Source organism: Oncorhynchus gorbuscha, linkage group LG02, assembly GCF_021184085.1.
Source record: "Oncorhynchus gorbuscha isolate QuinsamMale2020 ecotype Even-year linkage group LG02, OgorEven_v1.0, whole genome shotgun sequence".
Classification (NCBI taxonomy): Eukaryota; Metazoa; Chordata; class Actinopteri; order Salmoniformes; family Salmonidae; genus Oncorhynchus; species Oncorhynchus gorbuscha.
In genome coordinates, this window is record NC_060174.1 from 8,039,207 (window position 1) to 8,055,459 (window position 16,253).

The window sequence follows — 16,253 nt, forward strand, 5'->3', positions numbered from 1 at the left end:
GGGCCAGAAGGGGTGAGGAAGGGGTGAGGCAGGGGGTCCAGAAGGGGTGAGGAAGGGGGCCAGAAGGGGTGAGGAAGGGGGCCAGAAGGGGTGAGAAGGGGGGCCAGAAGGGGCGAGGAAGGGGGCCAGCCAGAAGGGGTGAGGAAAGGGGGCCAGAAGGGGTGAGGAAGGGGTGAGGAAGGGGGCCAGAAGGGGTGAGGAAGGGGGCCAGCCAGAAGGGGTGAGGAAAGGGGGCCAGAAGGGGTGAGGAAGGGGTGAGGAAGGTGGGCCAGAAGAGGTGAGGAAGGGGGCCAGAAGGGGTGAGGAAGGGGTGAGAAGGGGGCCAGAAGGGGCGAGGAAAGTGGGCCAGAAGGGGTGAGGAAGGGGGGCCAGAAGGGGTGAGGAAGGGGGCCAGAAGGGGTGAGAAGGGGGCCAGAAGGGGTGAGGAAAGGGGGACAGAAGGGGTGAGGAAGGGGGGCCAGAAGGGGTGAGGAAGGGGGCCAGAAGGGGTGAGGAAGGGGGCCAGAAGGGGTGAGGAAGGGGGCCAGAATGGGTGAGGAAGGTGGGCCAGACGGGGTGAGGAAAGGGGGCCGGAAGGGGTGAGGAAGGGGGACCAGAATGGGTGAGGAAGGGGGCCAGAAGGGGTGAGGAAGGGGGCCAGAAGGGGTGAGGAAAGGGGGCCAGAATGGGTGAGGAAGGGGGACATAAGGGGTGAGGAAGGGGGCCAGAAGGGGTGAGGAAGGGGGCCAGAAGGGGTGAGGAAGGGGGCCAGAAGGGGTGAGGAAAGGGGGCCAGAATGGGTGAGGAAGGGGGGGTCAGAAGGGGTGAGGAAGGGGGGCAGAAGGGGTGAGAAGGGGGCCAGAAGGGGTGAGAAAAGGGGGCAGAAGAGGTGAGAAGGGGGCCAGAAGGGGTGAGAAGGGGGGCCAGAAGGGGTGAGGAAAGGGGGCAGAAGGGGTGAGAAGGGGGCCAGAAGGGGTGAGAAGGGGGCCAGAAGGGGTGAGGAAAGGGGGCAGAAGGGGTGAGAAGGGGGCCAGAAGGGGTGAGGACGGGGGCCAGAAGGGGTGAGGAAGGGGGTCCAGAGGGGGTGAGGAAGGGGGCAGAAGGGGTGAGAAGGGGGCCAGAAGGGGTGAGGAAAGGGGGCCAGAAGGGGTGAGGACGGGGGCCAGAAGGGGTGAGGAGGGGGCCAGAAGGGGTGAGGAAGGGGGCCAGAAGGGGTGAGGAGGGGGCCAGAAGGGGTGAGGAAGGGGTGAGGAGGGGGCCAGAAGAGGTGAGGACGGGGGCCCATGGCTAATGCAAGTAGTGGAGTTGACTGTGCAAGGCAGGAAGGAAAGACAGGGACTTTAATTAAGATTCCAACGATGCAAAGTGTGTGTGTGTGTGTGTGTGTGTGTGTGTGTGTGTGTGTGTGTGTGTGTGTGTGTGTGTGTGTGTGTGTGTGTGTGTGTGTGTGTGTGTGTGTGTGTGTGTGTGTGTGTGTGTGTGTGTGTGTGTGTGTGTATCATTAATTACACACTGTCTGGTTGAGTCTGGTTGGAGTGGGGTAGAATTGAGTAGTGCAGTGTTTTAGATAATGCATTACCAATTCTCTCATTCAAGCCTCTCCTCTCCTCTCCTCTCCTCTCCCCTCCTCTCCTCTCCTCTCCTCTCCTCTCCTCTCCTCTCCTCTCCTCTCCTCTCCTCTCCTCTCCTCTCCTCTCCTCCCTCTCCCTCCTCCTCTCCTCTCCTCTCCTCTCCTCTCCCCTCCCCTCCTCTCCTCTCCTCTCTTCTCTCCTCTCTTCTCTTCTCTTCTCTCCTCTCCTCTCCTCTCCTCCCTCTCCCCTCCTCTCTCTCCTCTCTTCTCTTCTCCTCTCCTCTCCTCTCCTCTCCTCTCCCTCCCCTCCCCTCCCCTCCCCTCCTCTCCCCTCCTCTCCTCTCCTCTCCTCTCCTTGCTCCTTTCCTGCCCTTTTAAGGTAAGAAATAAATATTAAAAGTATTCGAATCCCTAGCCGACTAGGTGAACAATCTGACAATGTGCCCTTGAGCAAGGCACTTAACCCTAATTGTTCCTCAATGTCGCTCTGGATAAGAGCGTTTGCTAAATGACTAAAATGTAAAAAAACTGAACTATCCCTTCAAAGCCCCCCATGCAGTCTTATTTTCTTTAAATAATCACTGTACGTGTTAATTTAATGAAAATATATTCAAAATATGTTTTTCATAATTTATTTAGCCTCCTTTGGTCCTTGTCCAGACAGCCATGTGTCTGTTAGCAACCAGCGGTAGAGTAGAGCGTGACAGTGTTGGAAAATAGTGTGTGTACTCTATATACAACCTTGTATCTTTATGGCAGATCAATGGCGAAAGCCCATTGGAGGAAACAATGAAGTGTAGACCATGTTTGTGGGTGCGCGTGCGTGCATGCATGCGTTTCAGTGAGCAGGTATGGGTTTCAGTGAGTGGGCATGCATTTCAGTGAGCAGGTATGCGTTTCAGTGAGCAGGTATGGGTTTCAGTGAGCAGGTATGGGTTTCAGTGAGCAGGTATGCGTTTCAGTGAGCAGGTATGCGTTTCAGTGAGCAGGTATGCGATTCAGTGAGCAGGTATGCGTTTCAGTGAGCAGGTATGCGTTTCAGTAAGCAGGTATGGGTTTCAGTGAGCAGGTATGGGTTTCAGTGAGTGGGTATGGGTTTCAGTGAGCAGGTATGGGTTTCAGTGAGTGGGTATGGGTTTCAGTGAGCAGGTATGGGTTTCAGTGAGCAGGTATGGGTTTCAGTGAGCAGGTATGGGTTTCAGTGAGTGGGTATGGGTTTCAGTGAGCAGGTATGGGTTTCAGTGAGTGGGTATGGGTTTCAGTGAGCAGGTATGGGTTTCAGTGAGCAGGTATGGGTTTCAGTGAGTGGGTATGGGTTTCAGTGAGTGGGTATGGGTTTCAGTGAGTGGGTATGGGTTTCAGTGAGCAGGTATGGGTTTCAGTGAGCAGGTATGGGTTTCAGTGAGCAGGTATGGGTTTCAGTGAGCAGGTATGGGTTTCAGTGAGCAGGTATGGGTTTCAGTGAGCAGGTATGGGTTTCAGTGAGCAGGTATGGGTTTCAGTGAGCAGGTATGCGTTTCAGTGAGTGTTAACCGGTATTTGTGTGTAGAACATCAACAGTTCCCACTGTTACATCCACTGACACTTCCTGTCAGTGGAAACAACATGCAGTGTGTGTACAGCGCCTCTCTCCCAGTGACTCAGCAATACAAACATCTCAGCAGTAGAAACGTCACCACACTGGGCCGTGGAGTTGACAGGGCGAACATTGCCCTCCTCTCTCTGCCCTGTTTCCAGCATCAGCTACCCACCCCCCACCCACACACGTCACTGTCCCAGGGTCGCCTCCTTCCCACCTGGGTGCTGGGGGTCAGTGGGTTCCAGGACCGCCCCCCTGCCCGATTGGACCCATCCAGGCCAGCAGGTTGTCTAGTTAAATAGAACGTACAAAAAAAGGGATGAGTACAGGAATGATTGACAGCAGTGATTTCATAGGGGTGGCAGGGTAGCCTAGTGGTTAGAGCGTTGGACTAGTAACCGGAAGGTTGCAAATTCAAACCCCCGAGCTGACAAGGTACAAATCTGTTGTTCTGCCCTTGAACAGGCAGTTAACCCACTGTTCCTAGGCCGTCATTGAAAATAAGAATTTGTTCTTAACTGATTTGCCTGGTTAAATAAAGGTAAAATAAAATAAAGTAGTCATATAGTTCCACACTGAGTGGACAAAGCATTACGAACACCTGCTCTTTCCATGAAATAGACTGACCAGGTGAATCCAGGTGAAAGCTATAATCCCTTATTGATGTCACTAAATTAAATCCACTTCAATCAGTGTATATGAGGTGGAGTAGACAGGTTAAAGATTTTTTAAACAGGTTAAGGATTTTTTTAAACCTTGAGACAGTTGAGACATGGATTTTGTATGTGTGCCATTCAGAAGGTGAATGGTCAAGACAAAATATTTAAGTGCCTTTGTGGTATGGTAGTAGGTGCCAGGCGCACCGGTTTGAGTGTGTCAAGAAATGAAACCCTGCTGGGTTTTTCACGCTCAACAGTTTCACTTGTGTTTCAAGACTGGTCCACCACCCAAAGGACATCAATTGACTGGTCCACCACCCAAAGGACATCAATAGACTGGTCCACCACCCAAAGGACATCAATTGACTGGTCCACCACCCAAAGGACATCAATAGACTGGTCCACCACCCAAAGGACATCAATTGACTGGTCCACCACCCAAAGGACATCAATAGACTGGTCCACCACCCAAAGGATATCAATCGACTGGTCCACCACCCAAAGGACATCAATCGACTGGTCCACCACCCAAAGGACATCAATCGACTGGTCCACCACCCAAAGGACATCAATCGACTGGTCCACCACCCAAAGGTCATCAATTGACTGGTCCACCACCCAAAGGACATCAATTGACTGGTCCACCACCCAAAGGACATCAATTGACTGGTCCACCACCCAAAGGACATCAATTGACTGGTCCACCACCCAAAGGACATCAATTGACTGGTCCACCACCCAAAGGACATCAATTGTGGGAAGCAGTGGAGTTGACATGTGCCAGCCACCCTGCGAAACGCTTTTCGACACCTTGTAGAGTCCAAGCCAGGATGAATTCAGGCTGTTATGATCGGGTCAAAACTCAATATTACGGGGGGTCAAATTCAAAAGGGGGTCAAACTCAATATTTACGAAGTTATTCTTAATGTTTGTTATGCTCCGTGTATCTCATCGTTTTAAAGATGCAAAGTTAGCCTGAAAGTAGAATGGAGAGGTCATGTGAATCCTAGCAGGGATTGGTCATTTTTATTAAACCTTGTAACCTTTAGTTAACCAAGGAAAAGACCCTTGAGTTTAGAAACCTATTTTTCGAGGTTGTCTTACCCCTTGAACTGCACTAACAGATTGGCTCATTGTTCACTCACACATTTAGTTGCTTGTAGGACACATGGTAACCTTTATTGACAGTTATTTTTGTGACAGAAAGATTAGAAGATTAGGTAGTGAATATCATATTTGTACGTGTTGATTGCTATAAGCCCAAAAACGACCATTTGTAAAAACTGTTTCTCTTGATATGAATCCGTCCTGTTTAATCAGAAATGGTCAGAGAGAAAATACTTACCCCATGGTAGTGTGATTTCTTGGTCAGATGCGTTTCTAACCAGAGCACCCCCCCCGCCCCGCCCCACAGTGTGTGTAACATAGATTGCTTGTCAAATGAACCAGTGTATTCCACAGGACCTCAGGGTTTCCATCTGTGCGCTGAGCGTGGTGCTGGAGTATACTGATTGATAATTAGTCCCTTAGTGACTCAATGGAGGGAGAGGAGGAGTGGAGGAGTGCTTACCGTGGTACTTAGCTCCAACCTGACTTTTGGGCAAGGGGTAATCAGAATGATTCAACAATACAACCTCCCTTCATCGCCATGGCTTCATCAAGCCCTCTTTCTCGCAATTGGTGAATGACGAAATTGGGGATAATTCCTTGCACTGCAAACCTGTGGGTTTTGCTTGCAGGAGAAAAGGGATCATCAGTTGTCATCGATCATCATACTGCTTTGTTGAACCCCTTTCATCATTTTTATCAAAAGGAGCCTGACAAGAATTAGCAATTAAAATGTGTTTTTTTGCTAAACATTTCTCTAATTAGCCTTACAGAGACATTGGGATGTAAATCTCTGTAGTTTGGGTTGCACACGCACGCACGCACGCACGCACGCACACACACACACACACACACACACACACACACACACACACACACACACACACACACACACACACACACACGAGACATGTCTTACAATAAAACCACGGTAACATCTCATGTGTTTGCCAGTGATCCAAGCTAATCCTGTCTTGTCCTCTCTGAATCATTGAGATCACATTTATAACAGACAATGATACAGCGTATTTTCAATATAGTCACCATATTGTCAGTGTCTTCATCAAGGACAGCTGGGTTGTGTTCATTAGGCACTGAAAGGAATAAAATGGATTGAAACACCTGGACTTTGTGTTTTGTATCCTAATGCAATGGTTACCAAACTGTGGGACGGGACCAAGTTGTGGGTCGCGGCACGGGGTCCAGGTGGGTTGTGGGATGACATTTTTGTGCAAAAAAATATATTTTTGTTGTTGTTAAAAAAAAAGACAATTCAGGATGGAAAAACCAGTTCAGTGTTAGCTTAAATGACTAAAACTAAATAGAAACTATAATGTTTTAAAATTATAGACTATAATCTTTGAGAATTTACAATCACCAAAATACAAGCTAGACATTCAGACCACCGTTGATGTTGTGATAAAGTTTGAGCATAAGAACACATTTGAGCATATAGAACATTTTTCTTAAAACTGCAACCTTTTCTCTCCGCTCCAAAAATGAGGGCCTAAGTGTTCTCGATCAAGACCCAGAAAGACTTCAGCCCATTGACACGGCTCTTTTTGATTCTGAAAAAGACACTGTAGTGTTGCAAATAATTCCATAATTATACAATAAATGCATTCAAATTGGTCACAAGAGCCCATTCTGAAGTTTACATTCAGTTAAATGTTTTGAAGAAAAGGTTATTCGTCTATTTTTTTTTCACCACTCGACCCTTATGGTGGGTCGCAACCCAAAAGACAGCTCCATTTTTGGGGTCGCAAAGCAAAAAAGTTTGGAAAACCCTGTCATAATGAACTCGACCCTTTTAAAAGTGGTCCACGCATCATTTAGTCTCTATGCTACAGTGACCACATTATGACAGAGTCGTACATCCACTTACGTACTGTATGTCCTAGTATGTACACTGTACTTCACAGTCCTCTTTTCTGTTGACCGAGTCAATTGGTTTGAGCTCATTTGGGAGCTGTTGATGGGGGGTCTGACAGACAGAGCACAGAGTAGCAGCAGGCAGGAAAAAGCATGTCATGTTTGGAGGGTCTTTTGTCAGTGGCAGATGATTCTATAATCCTATAATGATGATTTTATGATGATGATTCTATGATGATGATTCTATGATGATTCTATGATGATGATTATATGATGATGATTCTATGATGATAATTCTATGATGATGATTCTATGATGATGATTCTATGATGATGATTCTATGATGATAATTATATGATGATGATTTTATGATGATAATTCTATGATGATGATTCTATGATGATAATTCTATGATGATTCTATGATGATGATTCTATGATGATGATTCTATGATGATGATTCTATGATGATTCTATGATGATGATTCTATGATGCGCTTGCACTGCTCTAGTACAGTGTGTGTGTGTGTGTGTGTGTGTGTGTGTGTGTGTGTGTGTGTGTGTGTGTGCGTGCGTGCGTGCGTGCGTGCGTGCGTGCGTGCGTGCCTGTGTGTGTGTGTCAGTAGCAAGGAGGCTGATCATTTCATTAGTGTGTGTGTCAGCTGGTTCAGTAGTGTTGGCTGGGCCGGGTGTTGGGGCTGTTCTTAGTGTGTATGTCAGCTGGTTCAGGAGTGTTGGCTGGGCGGGGTGTTGGGGCTGTTCTTAGTGTGTGTGTCAGCTGGTTCAGTAGTGTTGGCTGGGCGGGGTGTTGGGGCTGTTCTTAGTGTGTATGTCAGCTGGTTCAGTAGTGTTGGCTGGGCGGGGTGTTGGGGCTGTTCTTAGTGTGTATGTCAGCTGGTTCAGTAGTGTTGGCTGGGCGGGGTGTTGGGGCTGTTCTTAGTGTGTATGTCAGCTGGTTCAGTAGTGTTGGCTGGGCGGGGTGTTGGGGCTGTTCTTAGTGTGTATGTCAGCTGGTTCAGTAGTGTTGGCTGGGCGGGGTGGGAGGGCTGTTCTTAGTGTGTATGTCAGCTGGTTCAGTAGTGTTGGCTGGGCGGGGTGTTGGGGCTGTTCTTAGTGTGTATGTCAGCTGGTTCAGTAGTGTTGGCTGGGCGGGGTGTTGGGGCTGTTCTTAGTGTGTATGTCAGCTGGTTCAGTAGTGTTGGCTGGGCGGGGTGGGAGGGCTGTTCTTAGTGTGTGTGTCAGCTGGTTCAGTAGTGTTGGCTGGGCGGGGTGTTGGGGCTGTTCTTAGTGTGTATGTCAGGAGTGTTGGCTGGGCGGGGTGTTGGGGCTGTTCTTAGTGTTGTGTCAGCTGGTTCAGTAGTGTTGGCTGGGCGGGGTGTTGGGGCTGTTCTTAGTGTGTATGTCAGCTGGTTCAGTAGTGTTGGCTGGGCGGGGTGTTGGGGCTGTTCTTAGTGTGTATGTCTGTTCAGTAGTGTGGCTGGGCGGGGTGTTGGGGCTGTTCTTAGTGTGTATGTCTGGTTCAGTAGTGTTGGCTGGGCGGGGTGTTGGGGCTGTTCTTAGTGTGTATGTCAGCTGGTTCAGTAGTGTTGGCTGGGCGGGGTGGGAGGGCTGTTCTTAGTGTGTATGTCAGCTGGTTCAGTAGTGTTGGCTGGGCGGGGTGTTGGGGCTGTTCTTAGTGTGTATGTCAGCTGGTTCAGTAGTGTTGGCTGGGCGGGGTGTTGGGGCTGTTCTTAGTGTGTATGTCAGCTGGTTCAGTAGTGTTGGCTGGTGGGAGGGCTGTTCTTAGTGTGTGTGTTAGCTGGTTCAGTAGTGTTGGCTGGGCGGGGTGTTGGGGCTGTTCTTAGTGTGTGTCAGCTGGTTCAGTAGTGTTGGCTGGGCGGGGTGGGAGGGCTGTTCTTAGTGTGTATGTCAGCTGGTTCAGTAGTGTTGGCTGGTTTGGGGCAGTATGTGCTGGTGGCTGGGCGGGGTGTTGGGGCTGTTCTTAGTGTGTATGTCAGCTGGTTCAGTAGTGTTGGCTGGGCGGGGTGTTGGGGCTGTTCTTAGTGTGTATGTCAGCTGGTTCAGTAGTGTTGGCTGGGCGGGGTGGGAGGGCTGTTCTTAGTGTGTATGTCAGCTGGTTCAGTAGTGTTGGCTGGGCGGGGTGGGAGGGCTGTTCTTAGTGTGTATGTCAGCTGGTTCAGTAGTGTTGGCTGGGCGGGGTGGGAGGGCTGTTCTTAGTGTGTATGTCAGCTGGTTCAGTAGTGTTGGCTGGGCGGGGTGGGAGGGCTGTTCTTAGTGTGTATGTCAGCTGGTTCAGTAGTGTTGGCTGGGCGGGGTGGGAGGGCTGTTCTTAGTGTGTATGTCAGCTGGTTCAGTAGTGTTGGCTGGGCGGAGTGTTGGGGCTGTTCTTAGTGTGTATGTCAGCTGGTTCAGTAGTGTTGGCTGGGCTGTGTTCTTAGTGTGTATGTCAGCTGGTTCAGTAGTGTTGGCTGGGCGGGGTGTTGGGGCTGTTCTTAGTGTGTATGTCAGCTGGTTCAGTAGTGTTGGCTGGGCGGGGTGTTGGGGCTGTTCTTAGTGTGTATGTCAGCTGGTTCAGTAGTGTTGGCTGGGCGGGGTGTTGGGGCTGTTCTTAGTGTGTATGTCAGCTGGTTCAGTAGTGTTGGCTGGGCGGGGTGGGAGGGGCTGTTCTTAGTGTGTATGTCAGCTGGTTCAGTAGTGTTGGCTGGGCGGGGTGGGAGGGCTGTTCTTAGTGTGTATGTCAGCTGGTTCAGTAGTGTTGGCTGGGCGGGGTGGGAGGGCTGTTCTTAGTGTGTATGTCAGCTGGTTCAGTAGTGTTGGCTGGGCGGGGTGTTGGGGCTGTTCTTAGTGTGTATGTCAGCTGGTTCAGTAGTGTTGGCTGGGCGGGGTGGGAGGGCTGTTCTTAGTGTGTGTGTTAGCTGGTTCAGTAGTGTTGGCTGGGCGGGGTGTTGGGGCTGTTCTTAGTGTGTATGTCAGCTGGTTCAGTAGTGTTGGCTGGGCGGGGTGGGAGGGCTGTTCTTAGTGTGTATGTCAGCTGGTTCAGTAGTGTTGGCTGGGCGGGGTGTTGGGGCTGTTCTTAGTGTGTATGTCAGCTGGTTCAGTAGTGTTGGCTGGGCGGGGTGTTGGGGCTGTTCTTAGTGTGTATGTCAGCTGGTTCAGTAGTGTTGGCTGGGCGGGGTGTTGGGGCTGTTCTTAGTGTGTATGTCAGCTGGTTCAGTAGTGTTGGCTGGGCGGGGTGGGAGGGCTGTTCTTAGTGTGTATGTCAGCTGGTTCAGTAGTGTTGGCTGGGCGGGGTGGGAGGGCTGTTCTTAGTGTGTATGTCAGCTGGTTCAGTAGTGTTGGCTGGGCGGGGTGGGAGGGCTGTTCTTAGTGTGTATGTCAGCTGGTTCAGTAGTGTTGGCTGGGCGGGGTGGGAGGGCTGTTCTTAGTGTGTATGTCAGCTGGTTCAGTAGTGTTGGCTGGGCGGGGTGGGAGGGCTGTTCTTAGTGTGTATGTCAGCTGGTTCAGTAGTGTTGGCTGGGCGGGGTGTTGGGGCTGTTCTTAGTGTGTATGTCAGCTGGTTCAGTAGTGTTGGCTGGGCGGGGTGGAGGGCTGTTCTTAGTGTGTATGTCAGCTGGTTCAGTAGTGTTGGCTGGGCGGGGTGTTGGGGCTGTTCTTAGTGTGTATGTCAGCTGGTTCAGTAGTGTTGGCTGGGCGGGGTGTTGGGGCTGTTCTTAGTGTGTATGTCAGCTGGTTCAGTAGTGTTGGCTGGGCGGGGTGTTGGGGCTGTTCTTAGTGTGTATGTCAGCTGGTTCAGTAGTGTTGGCTGGGCGGGGTGGGAGGGCTGTTCTTAGTGTGTATGTCAGCTGGTTCAGTAGTGTTGGCTGGGCGGGGTGGGAGGGCTGTTCTTAGTGTGTATGTCAGCTGGTTCAGTAGTGTTGGCTGGGCGGGGTGGGAGGGCTGTTCTTAGTGTATGTCAGCTGGTTCAGTAGTGTTGGCTGGGCGGGGTGTTGGGGCTGTTCTTAGTGTGTATGTCAGCTGGTTCAGTAGTGTTGGCTGGGCGGGGTGGGAGGGCTGTTCTTAGTGTGTATGTCAGCTGGTTCAGTAGTGTTGGCTGGGCGGGGTGTTGGGGCTGTTCTTAGTGTGTATGTCAGCTGGTTCAGTAGTGTTGGCTGGGCGGGGTGTTGGGGCTGTTCTTAGTGTGTATGTCAGCTGGTTCAGTAGTGTTGGCTGGGCGGGGTGTTGGGGCTGTTCTTAGTGTGTATGTCAGCTGGTTCAGGAGTGTTGGCTGGGCGGGGTGTTGGGGCTGTTCTTAGTGTGTGTGTTAGCTGGTTCAGTAGTGTTGGCTGGGCGGGGTGTTGGGGCTGTTCTTAGTGTGTATGTCAGCTGGTTCAGTAGTGTTGGCTGGGCGGGGTGTTGGGGCTGTTCTTAGTGTGTGTGTTAGCTGGTTCAGTAGTGTTGGCTGGGCGGGGTGTTGGGGCTGTTCTTAGTGTGTATGTCAGCTGGTTCAGTAGTGTTGGCTGGGCGGGGTGTTGGGGCTGTTCTTAGTGTGTATGTCAGCTGGTTCAGTAGTGTTGGCTGGGCGGGGTGTTGGGGCTGTTCTTAGTGTGGGTGTTAGCTGGTTCAGTAGTGTTGGCTGGGCGGGGTGGGAGGGCTGTTCTTAGTGTGTATGTCAGCTTGTTCAGTAGTGTTGGCTGGGCGGGGTGGGAAGGCTGTTCTTAGTGTGTGTTTCAGCTGGTTCAGTAGTGTTGGCTGGGCGGGGTGGGAGGGCTGTTCTTAGTGTGTGTTTCAGCCCAACATGACAACCCCATCACTTTCTATTAGCACGGAGAGAACAGGGCCTCCCAGAGCTCAACCTGAGTGGGCTCATTAATACGGAGTTGGTCCCCCCCCTTTGCTGCTATAACAGGCTCCACTGTTCTGGGAAGGCTTTCCATTAGATGTTGGAACATTGCTGTGGGGACTTGCTTCCATTCAGCCACAAGAGCATTAATGAGGTCGGACACTGATGTTGGGCAATTAGGCCTGGCTCGCAGTCGGCGTTCCAATTCATCCCAAATGTTTTTGATGGGGTTGAGGTCAGGGCTCTTTGCAGGCCAGTGAAGTTCTTCCACACCGATCTTGTGCACAGGGGCATTGACATGTCCATACAATGCAACTCCAAACTTTGTTTTAAAATGGGGAATAATGAGTCTTAAAGAGAAGGCGATTGGCTGTAATGCTGACCTAAATAATTCATATACTCCTGGGTAGAGACTCTCAAAGGAAAAGTTTATTTTTTCTCATTTCATTCTCTTTCCATCTTATTCTCGTGAGGATCCGGAGGGGAAAATATACAGGGGGTGTGAATTTTTAATATATATATTTTTTAATTCGGTCTTTGATTAAAAATCATGCTGAGTACCAAGTTGCCCCCTTTTGTTTCAGTCTCTTGATCAGAGCATTTACTGAGGATCGAACATGTCCATCTCATCAACATTTTATGTGAACTAAATGTAAACATAATGTTGTGATGTCGTCCATTTTGTTTTTTTGGGCTACTTTCCGTGACTGACATGGTAGCCTCTTCAATACTTTCATTAAGGTGTATTTTTAGGGCACTTTTGTACGACCTGAACTCAGTCTAAGTGCATCATGTGACGTCTGCAGGTTTTTCTTTTTTATTAAACTTGCGTCTGAGAAATAATTGATACACGCAAAACCATTCTGCTTTTGTGGATATTGACAATTTGAGTTCCTCAACATGCTAACCACCGTTTCCTATTCTCCTACTCTTCCTCTTTCCAGACGTGAAGAACCTGGAGAACTTTCACCTGGTGGAGAGCGTCCAGGAACAAGTGAACGCGGTGCTGCTGGATTACGTCATGTGCAACTACCCCCAGCAGACAGACAGGTTTGGCCAGCTGCTCCTGCGGCTGCCTGAGATCCGGGCCATCAGCCTCCAGGCCGAGGAGTACCTGTACTACAAGCACCTGAACGGAGACGTGCCCTGCAACAACCTGCTCATCGAGATGCTACACGCCAAGAGAGCCTGATGAGACTCCAGATGGGATCCTGATCATTTGGCTGAAACCGACTCAGAACAGACTCTGTTTTGTTGGTTTAGACCCAAGTCCTTGCCTGCAGAACAGAAACCGACCTAGAACAGACTCCTCCCATGTTAAAGTTAGACTTAGTGATTCTGGGGCAGGAGGCATCCGTTCTTCTCATTTATCGTAACGATCAACCATCCTGGCACTCACACACAGGCATAAGAACATGCAGAAATGGACACCCACACTTACACATGCTGTGCACACACAGACGCGCGCGCGTACACACGAACACACACATACAAACACATTTAGGCACTCACACGCACGTACACACACAAATATACACACATTAAGGCACACACTCACACGTTCAAATTCATAGAATATGCATAGATATAACACACACACACACACACACACACACACACACACACACACACACACACACACACACACACACACACACACACACACACACACACACACACACACACACACACACACACACACACACACACACACACACACACACACACACACATCTCTTCACTCTAAGACAGATGCTTCTGGAGCTCTGGGTAAAGCTTCCAAAGATGGAGAGAAACAGCTGAAATTCTTGAGAACTGTCCATTCGTCTCATGGGACCTTTTTGTCTGCTTTGAATAAAAATACAAACCATCAAGGTGATACAAGGACCAACTGAAGGAACAAAACCAATGAGTATTGTAAAAACCTCTCCCACTGTTAACCTCTCTAGGGTATGTGGGACGCTAGCGTCCCATCTGGCCAACATCCAGCGAGGTTGCAGAAAACTACAAAACCAACAAAAAAAACTACTTCCTGAATGGATTTTTCTCAGGTTTTCGCCTGCTAAATCAGTTCTATTATACTCAGAGAAACTATTGTAACAGTTTTGGAAACTTTAGAGTGTTTTCTATCCAAATCTACCAGTTATATGCATATCATATCTTCTGGGCCCGAGTAGCAGGCCGTTTAATTTGGGCATGCTTTTCATCCAAAATGCAAAATGCTGCCCCCTACCCTAGAGGGGTTAAAGGGTTTTGAGCAACGAACAGAGAGAGAGAGAGAAAGAGAGATCCAACCACCTTATGATCATGGACCCTATGATGTCTGTGGTGAGGTCTTCAAAGGGGAGCAGGGACTTTGGCTGAAGGAATTTGGAGCACTCTTTTTTTAGACTGGCCCATGGTTGGCAGGGTTGGTAATGTATTGGGCTGTATTGGGTAATGTATTGGGCTGTATTGGGTAATGTATTGGGCAGCCCAGAGCAGCCTGTCAGCTGGGCAAGAGTCTCTTTTGTCACCTGTTTCAAAGACACGCAGTCTGGAATGCTAATAGGCCAGACAGTCAGACAGCAATAGAAAACAGCTGAAAAGGTCAGACCCTGACAGAGACTCATATGACAGTCAGTAAGTGATTTTTGATCCCTCGTACAAAAAAAATAATATATATATATATATATATATATATATATATATATATATATATATATTAAAAAAATATAAAAAAAACACAACGAACAAAATGTATGAAAACTTTGACGGAACAAAAAAAGATAAGATTTAAAAAACAAAATTTTAGTAAATGGCAGTTATTTCCTCCTCTTGGTCATTGATGCTCCTCATTGTAACCACCCTATAATCACCCCCCAACCTTCCCAAAACGGTTCTTTACATAAGTAAAACACATTTTACACACCATAGATAAGTCATTAGAAAATAATATTTGTCCAGTCCCCCCCCCCCAGGAGGAGAAACTCTGCCTTTAGTCTGAACAGACCAAAGCTTGCTGCAGAACATCAAACAAAAATGTAACAAAACCTTAACTATCAGTATTATACATTTGTGATGTCACAGTCATGTGATTCTTGCCTTATTTCATTACCATGCTAGCTAACCGTGCAGATGTGAATGAAATTATGTACAAATATATATAAAGTATTAATGTTATATACATTTAAAAAATTCAATAATTCAAGAGGTGTTTACGTTCAAGCTGTCCCGTGGAAGAGAACTGTGAGGAAGAAAATTGCAAAACAATGATTTACAGAAAAAAAGAAAAAAAAAACACAAAATAGATTCTGGTTCTGCTTTCTTAGGTGTGTACAGTGTTATATCGTGATGTTCTGTGTTTCTTTACCCAGTACTTAATTATGTTGTGAGACACACAAAATCAGAAAGGAATCTCACTTCAAATCTCTAATTCTAACTGGGGTTGTCTGCTGGCATTCACATGTTTTTGCATATTGTGTAAGAGTTTCAGACACTTGTTTTTTGTAGAACTTTTTAAAATTATTTTTCAATGTCACTGGTTACACTTAAAAATGAAAATAACTTATTGCATCTTGGTTTTGTCCTTTTGTGTGTTATAAGCACAAGGCGACAAATCCAAACATATTTGTTTAGTGTTTCATGTTTTTATTTTATTTAATTTTTTTTTACTTATTATAGATGCAGTTCAGGAACAAAACAATGATCTTCATAATGATCTCCGTAATTTAGTTTTTATTAATTGTCTATAGGAGTCTCAGCTTAAAATTAGAAGAAAAAAAATACACTCCTCTCCAAATGTATTTGGACAGTGAAGCGAAAATGTAAAATGTGTCTTTTTACTCCATCATTCTTTCTTTTATACTAAAACAATTGCTCAGAGAAATATATTTTGTCTAACATTTAATAAAACATTCTTTAAACCAAAATAGGGGTGAAAAGATGCCAATAAGAGCGTCTGCTAAATGACTTAAATGTAAATGTAATAATAATGGACCTGACTGTATGAAAATACTCTCAACAAAAAAAAGCTGACTGTTCTGTCGACCTGATATGAGACATTTGATCTAAAATCTAAAAAGCTGGAGTATTGAGCCAAATTTTAAAATGTAGCTTCATTGTCTCAATAAATATTTAGGGGAGTGTAATTATTGTATTTAAGTTCATGGGTATGACTGACACTGTACTTGCATCAGTTGTTTCGTGTTGAATTTCAACTAGCTTCACATTTCAGTGCCGTTTGTTTTATACCAAAGACGCCATTGGTCCCGTGAGCTGTGCTTACCTGTGATGTGTTGTAACTGAACGCACAAACAGCTTTCCCCCCCAGCCGTCCAGAAGTTTGAGCTGTGCTTACCTGTGATGTGTCGCAATTGAACGAACAAACAGCTTTCCCCCCCAGCCGTCCAGAAGTTTGAGCCGTGGTTACCTGTGATGTGTCGTAACTGAACAAACAGCTTTCCCCCCCCCCCCCCAGCCTTCCTGAAGTTTGGCATTTTGTAATGTCAGTTTGTAGAATTATATTGATGTTGTCTTATACACTTTTACCAAACACTGACTTCATAAGGCCCCCGATCATTAGTGATACACACAAACCTGTCAAGTATATACTGTATATGATTGTCTGCATTTAAGTCATCAATGTCAAAATCTATCAAGTCTTTTTAACGATGCACTATGGTGAAAA

General features: G+C 47.7%; 1 protein-coding gene across 1 annotated transcript in view; it reads left to right on the forward strand.

Moving 5' to 3' along the window:
- Positions 1-13,643, forward strand: part of LOC123996652 (nuclear receptor subfamily 5 group A member 2-like) — a 62,311-nt gene extending 48,668 nt beyond the window's left edge. The window contains exon 4 of the mRNA XM_046300214.1: positions 12,529-13,643. Coding sequence (XP_046156170.1) covers positions 12,529-12,776 — 248 coding nt within the window. The 3' untranslated portion in view covers positions 12,777-13,643. The remainder of the gene's footprint in view (positions 1-12,528) is intronic.
- Positions 13,644-16,253: the final 2,610 nt, after the last annotated feature.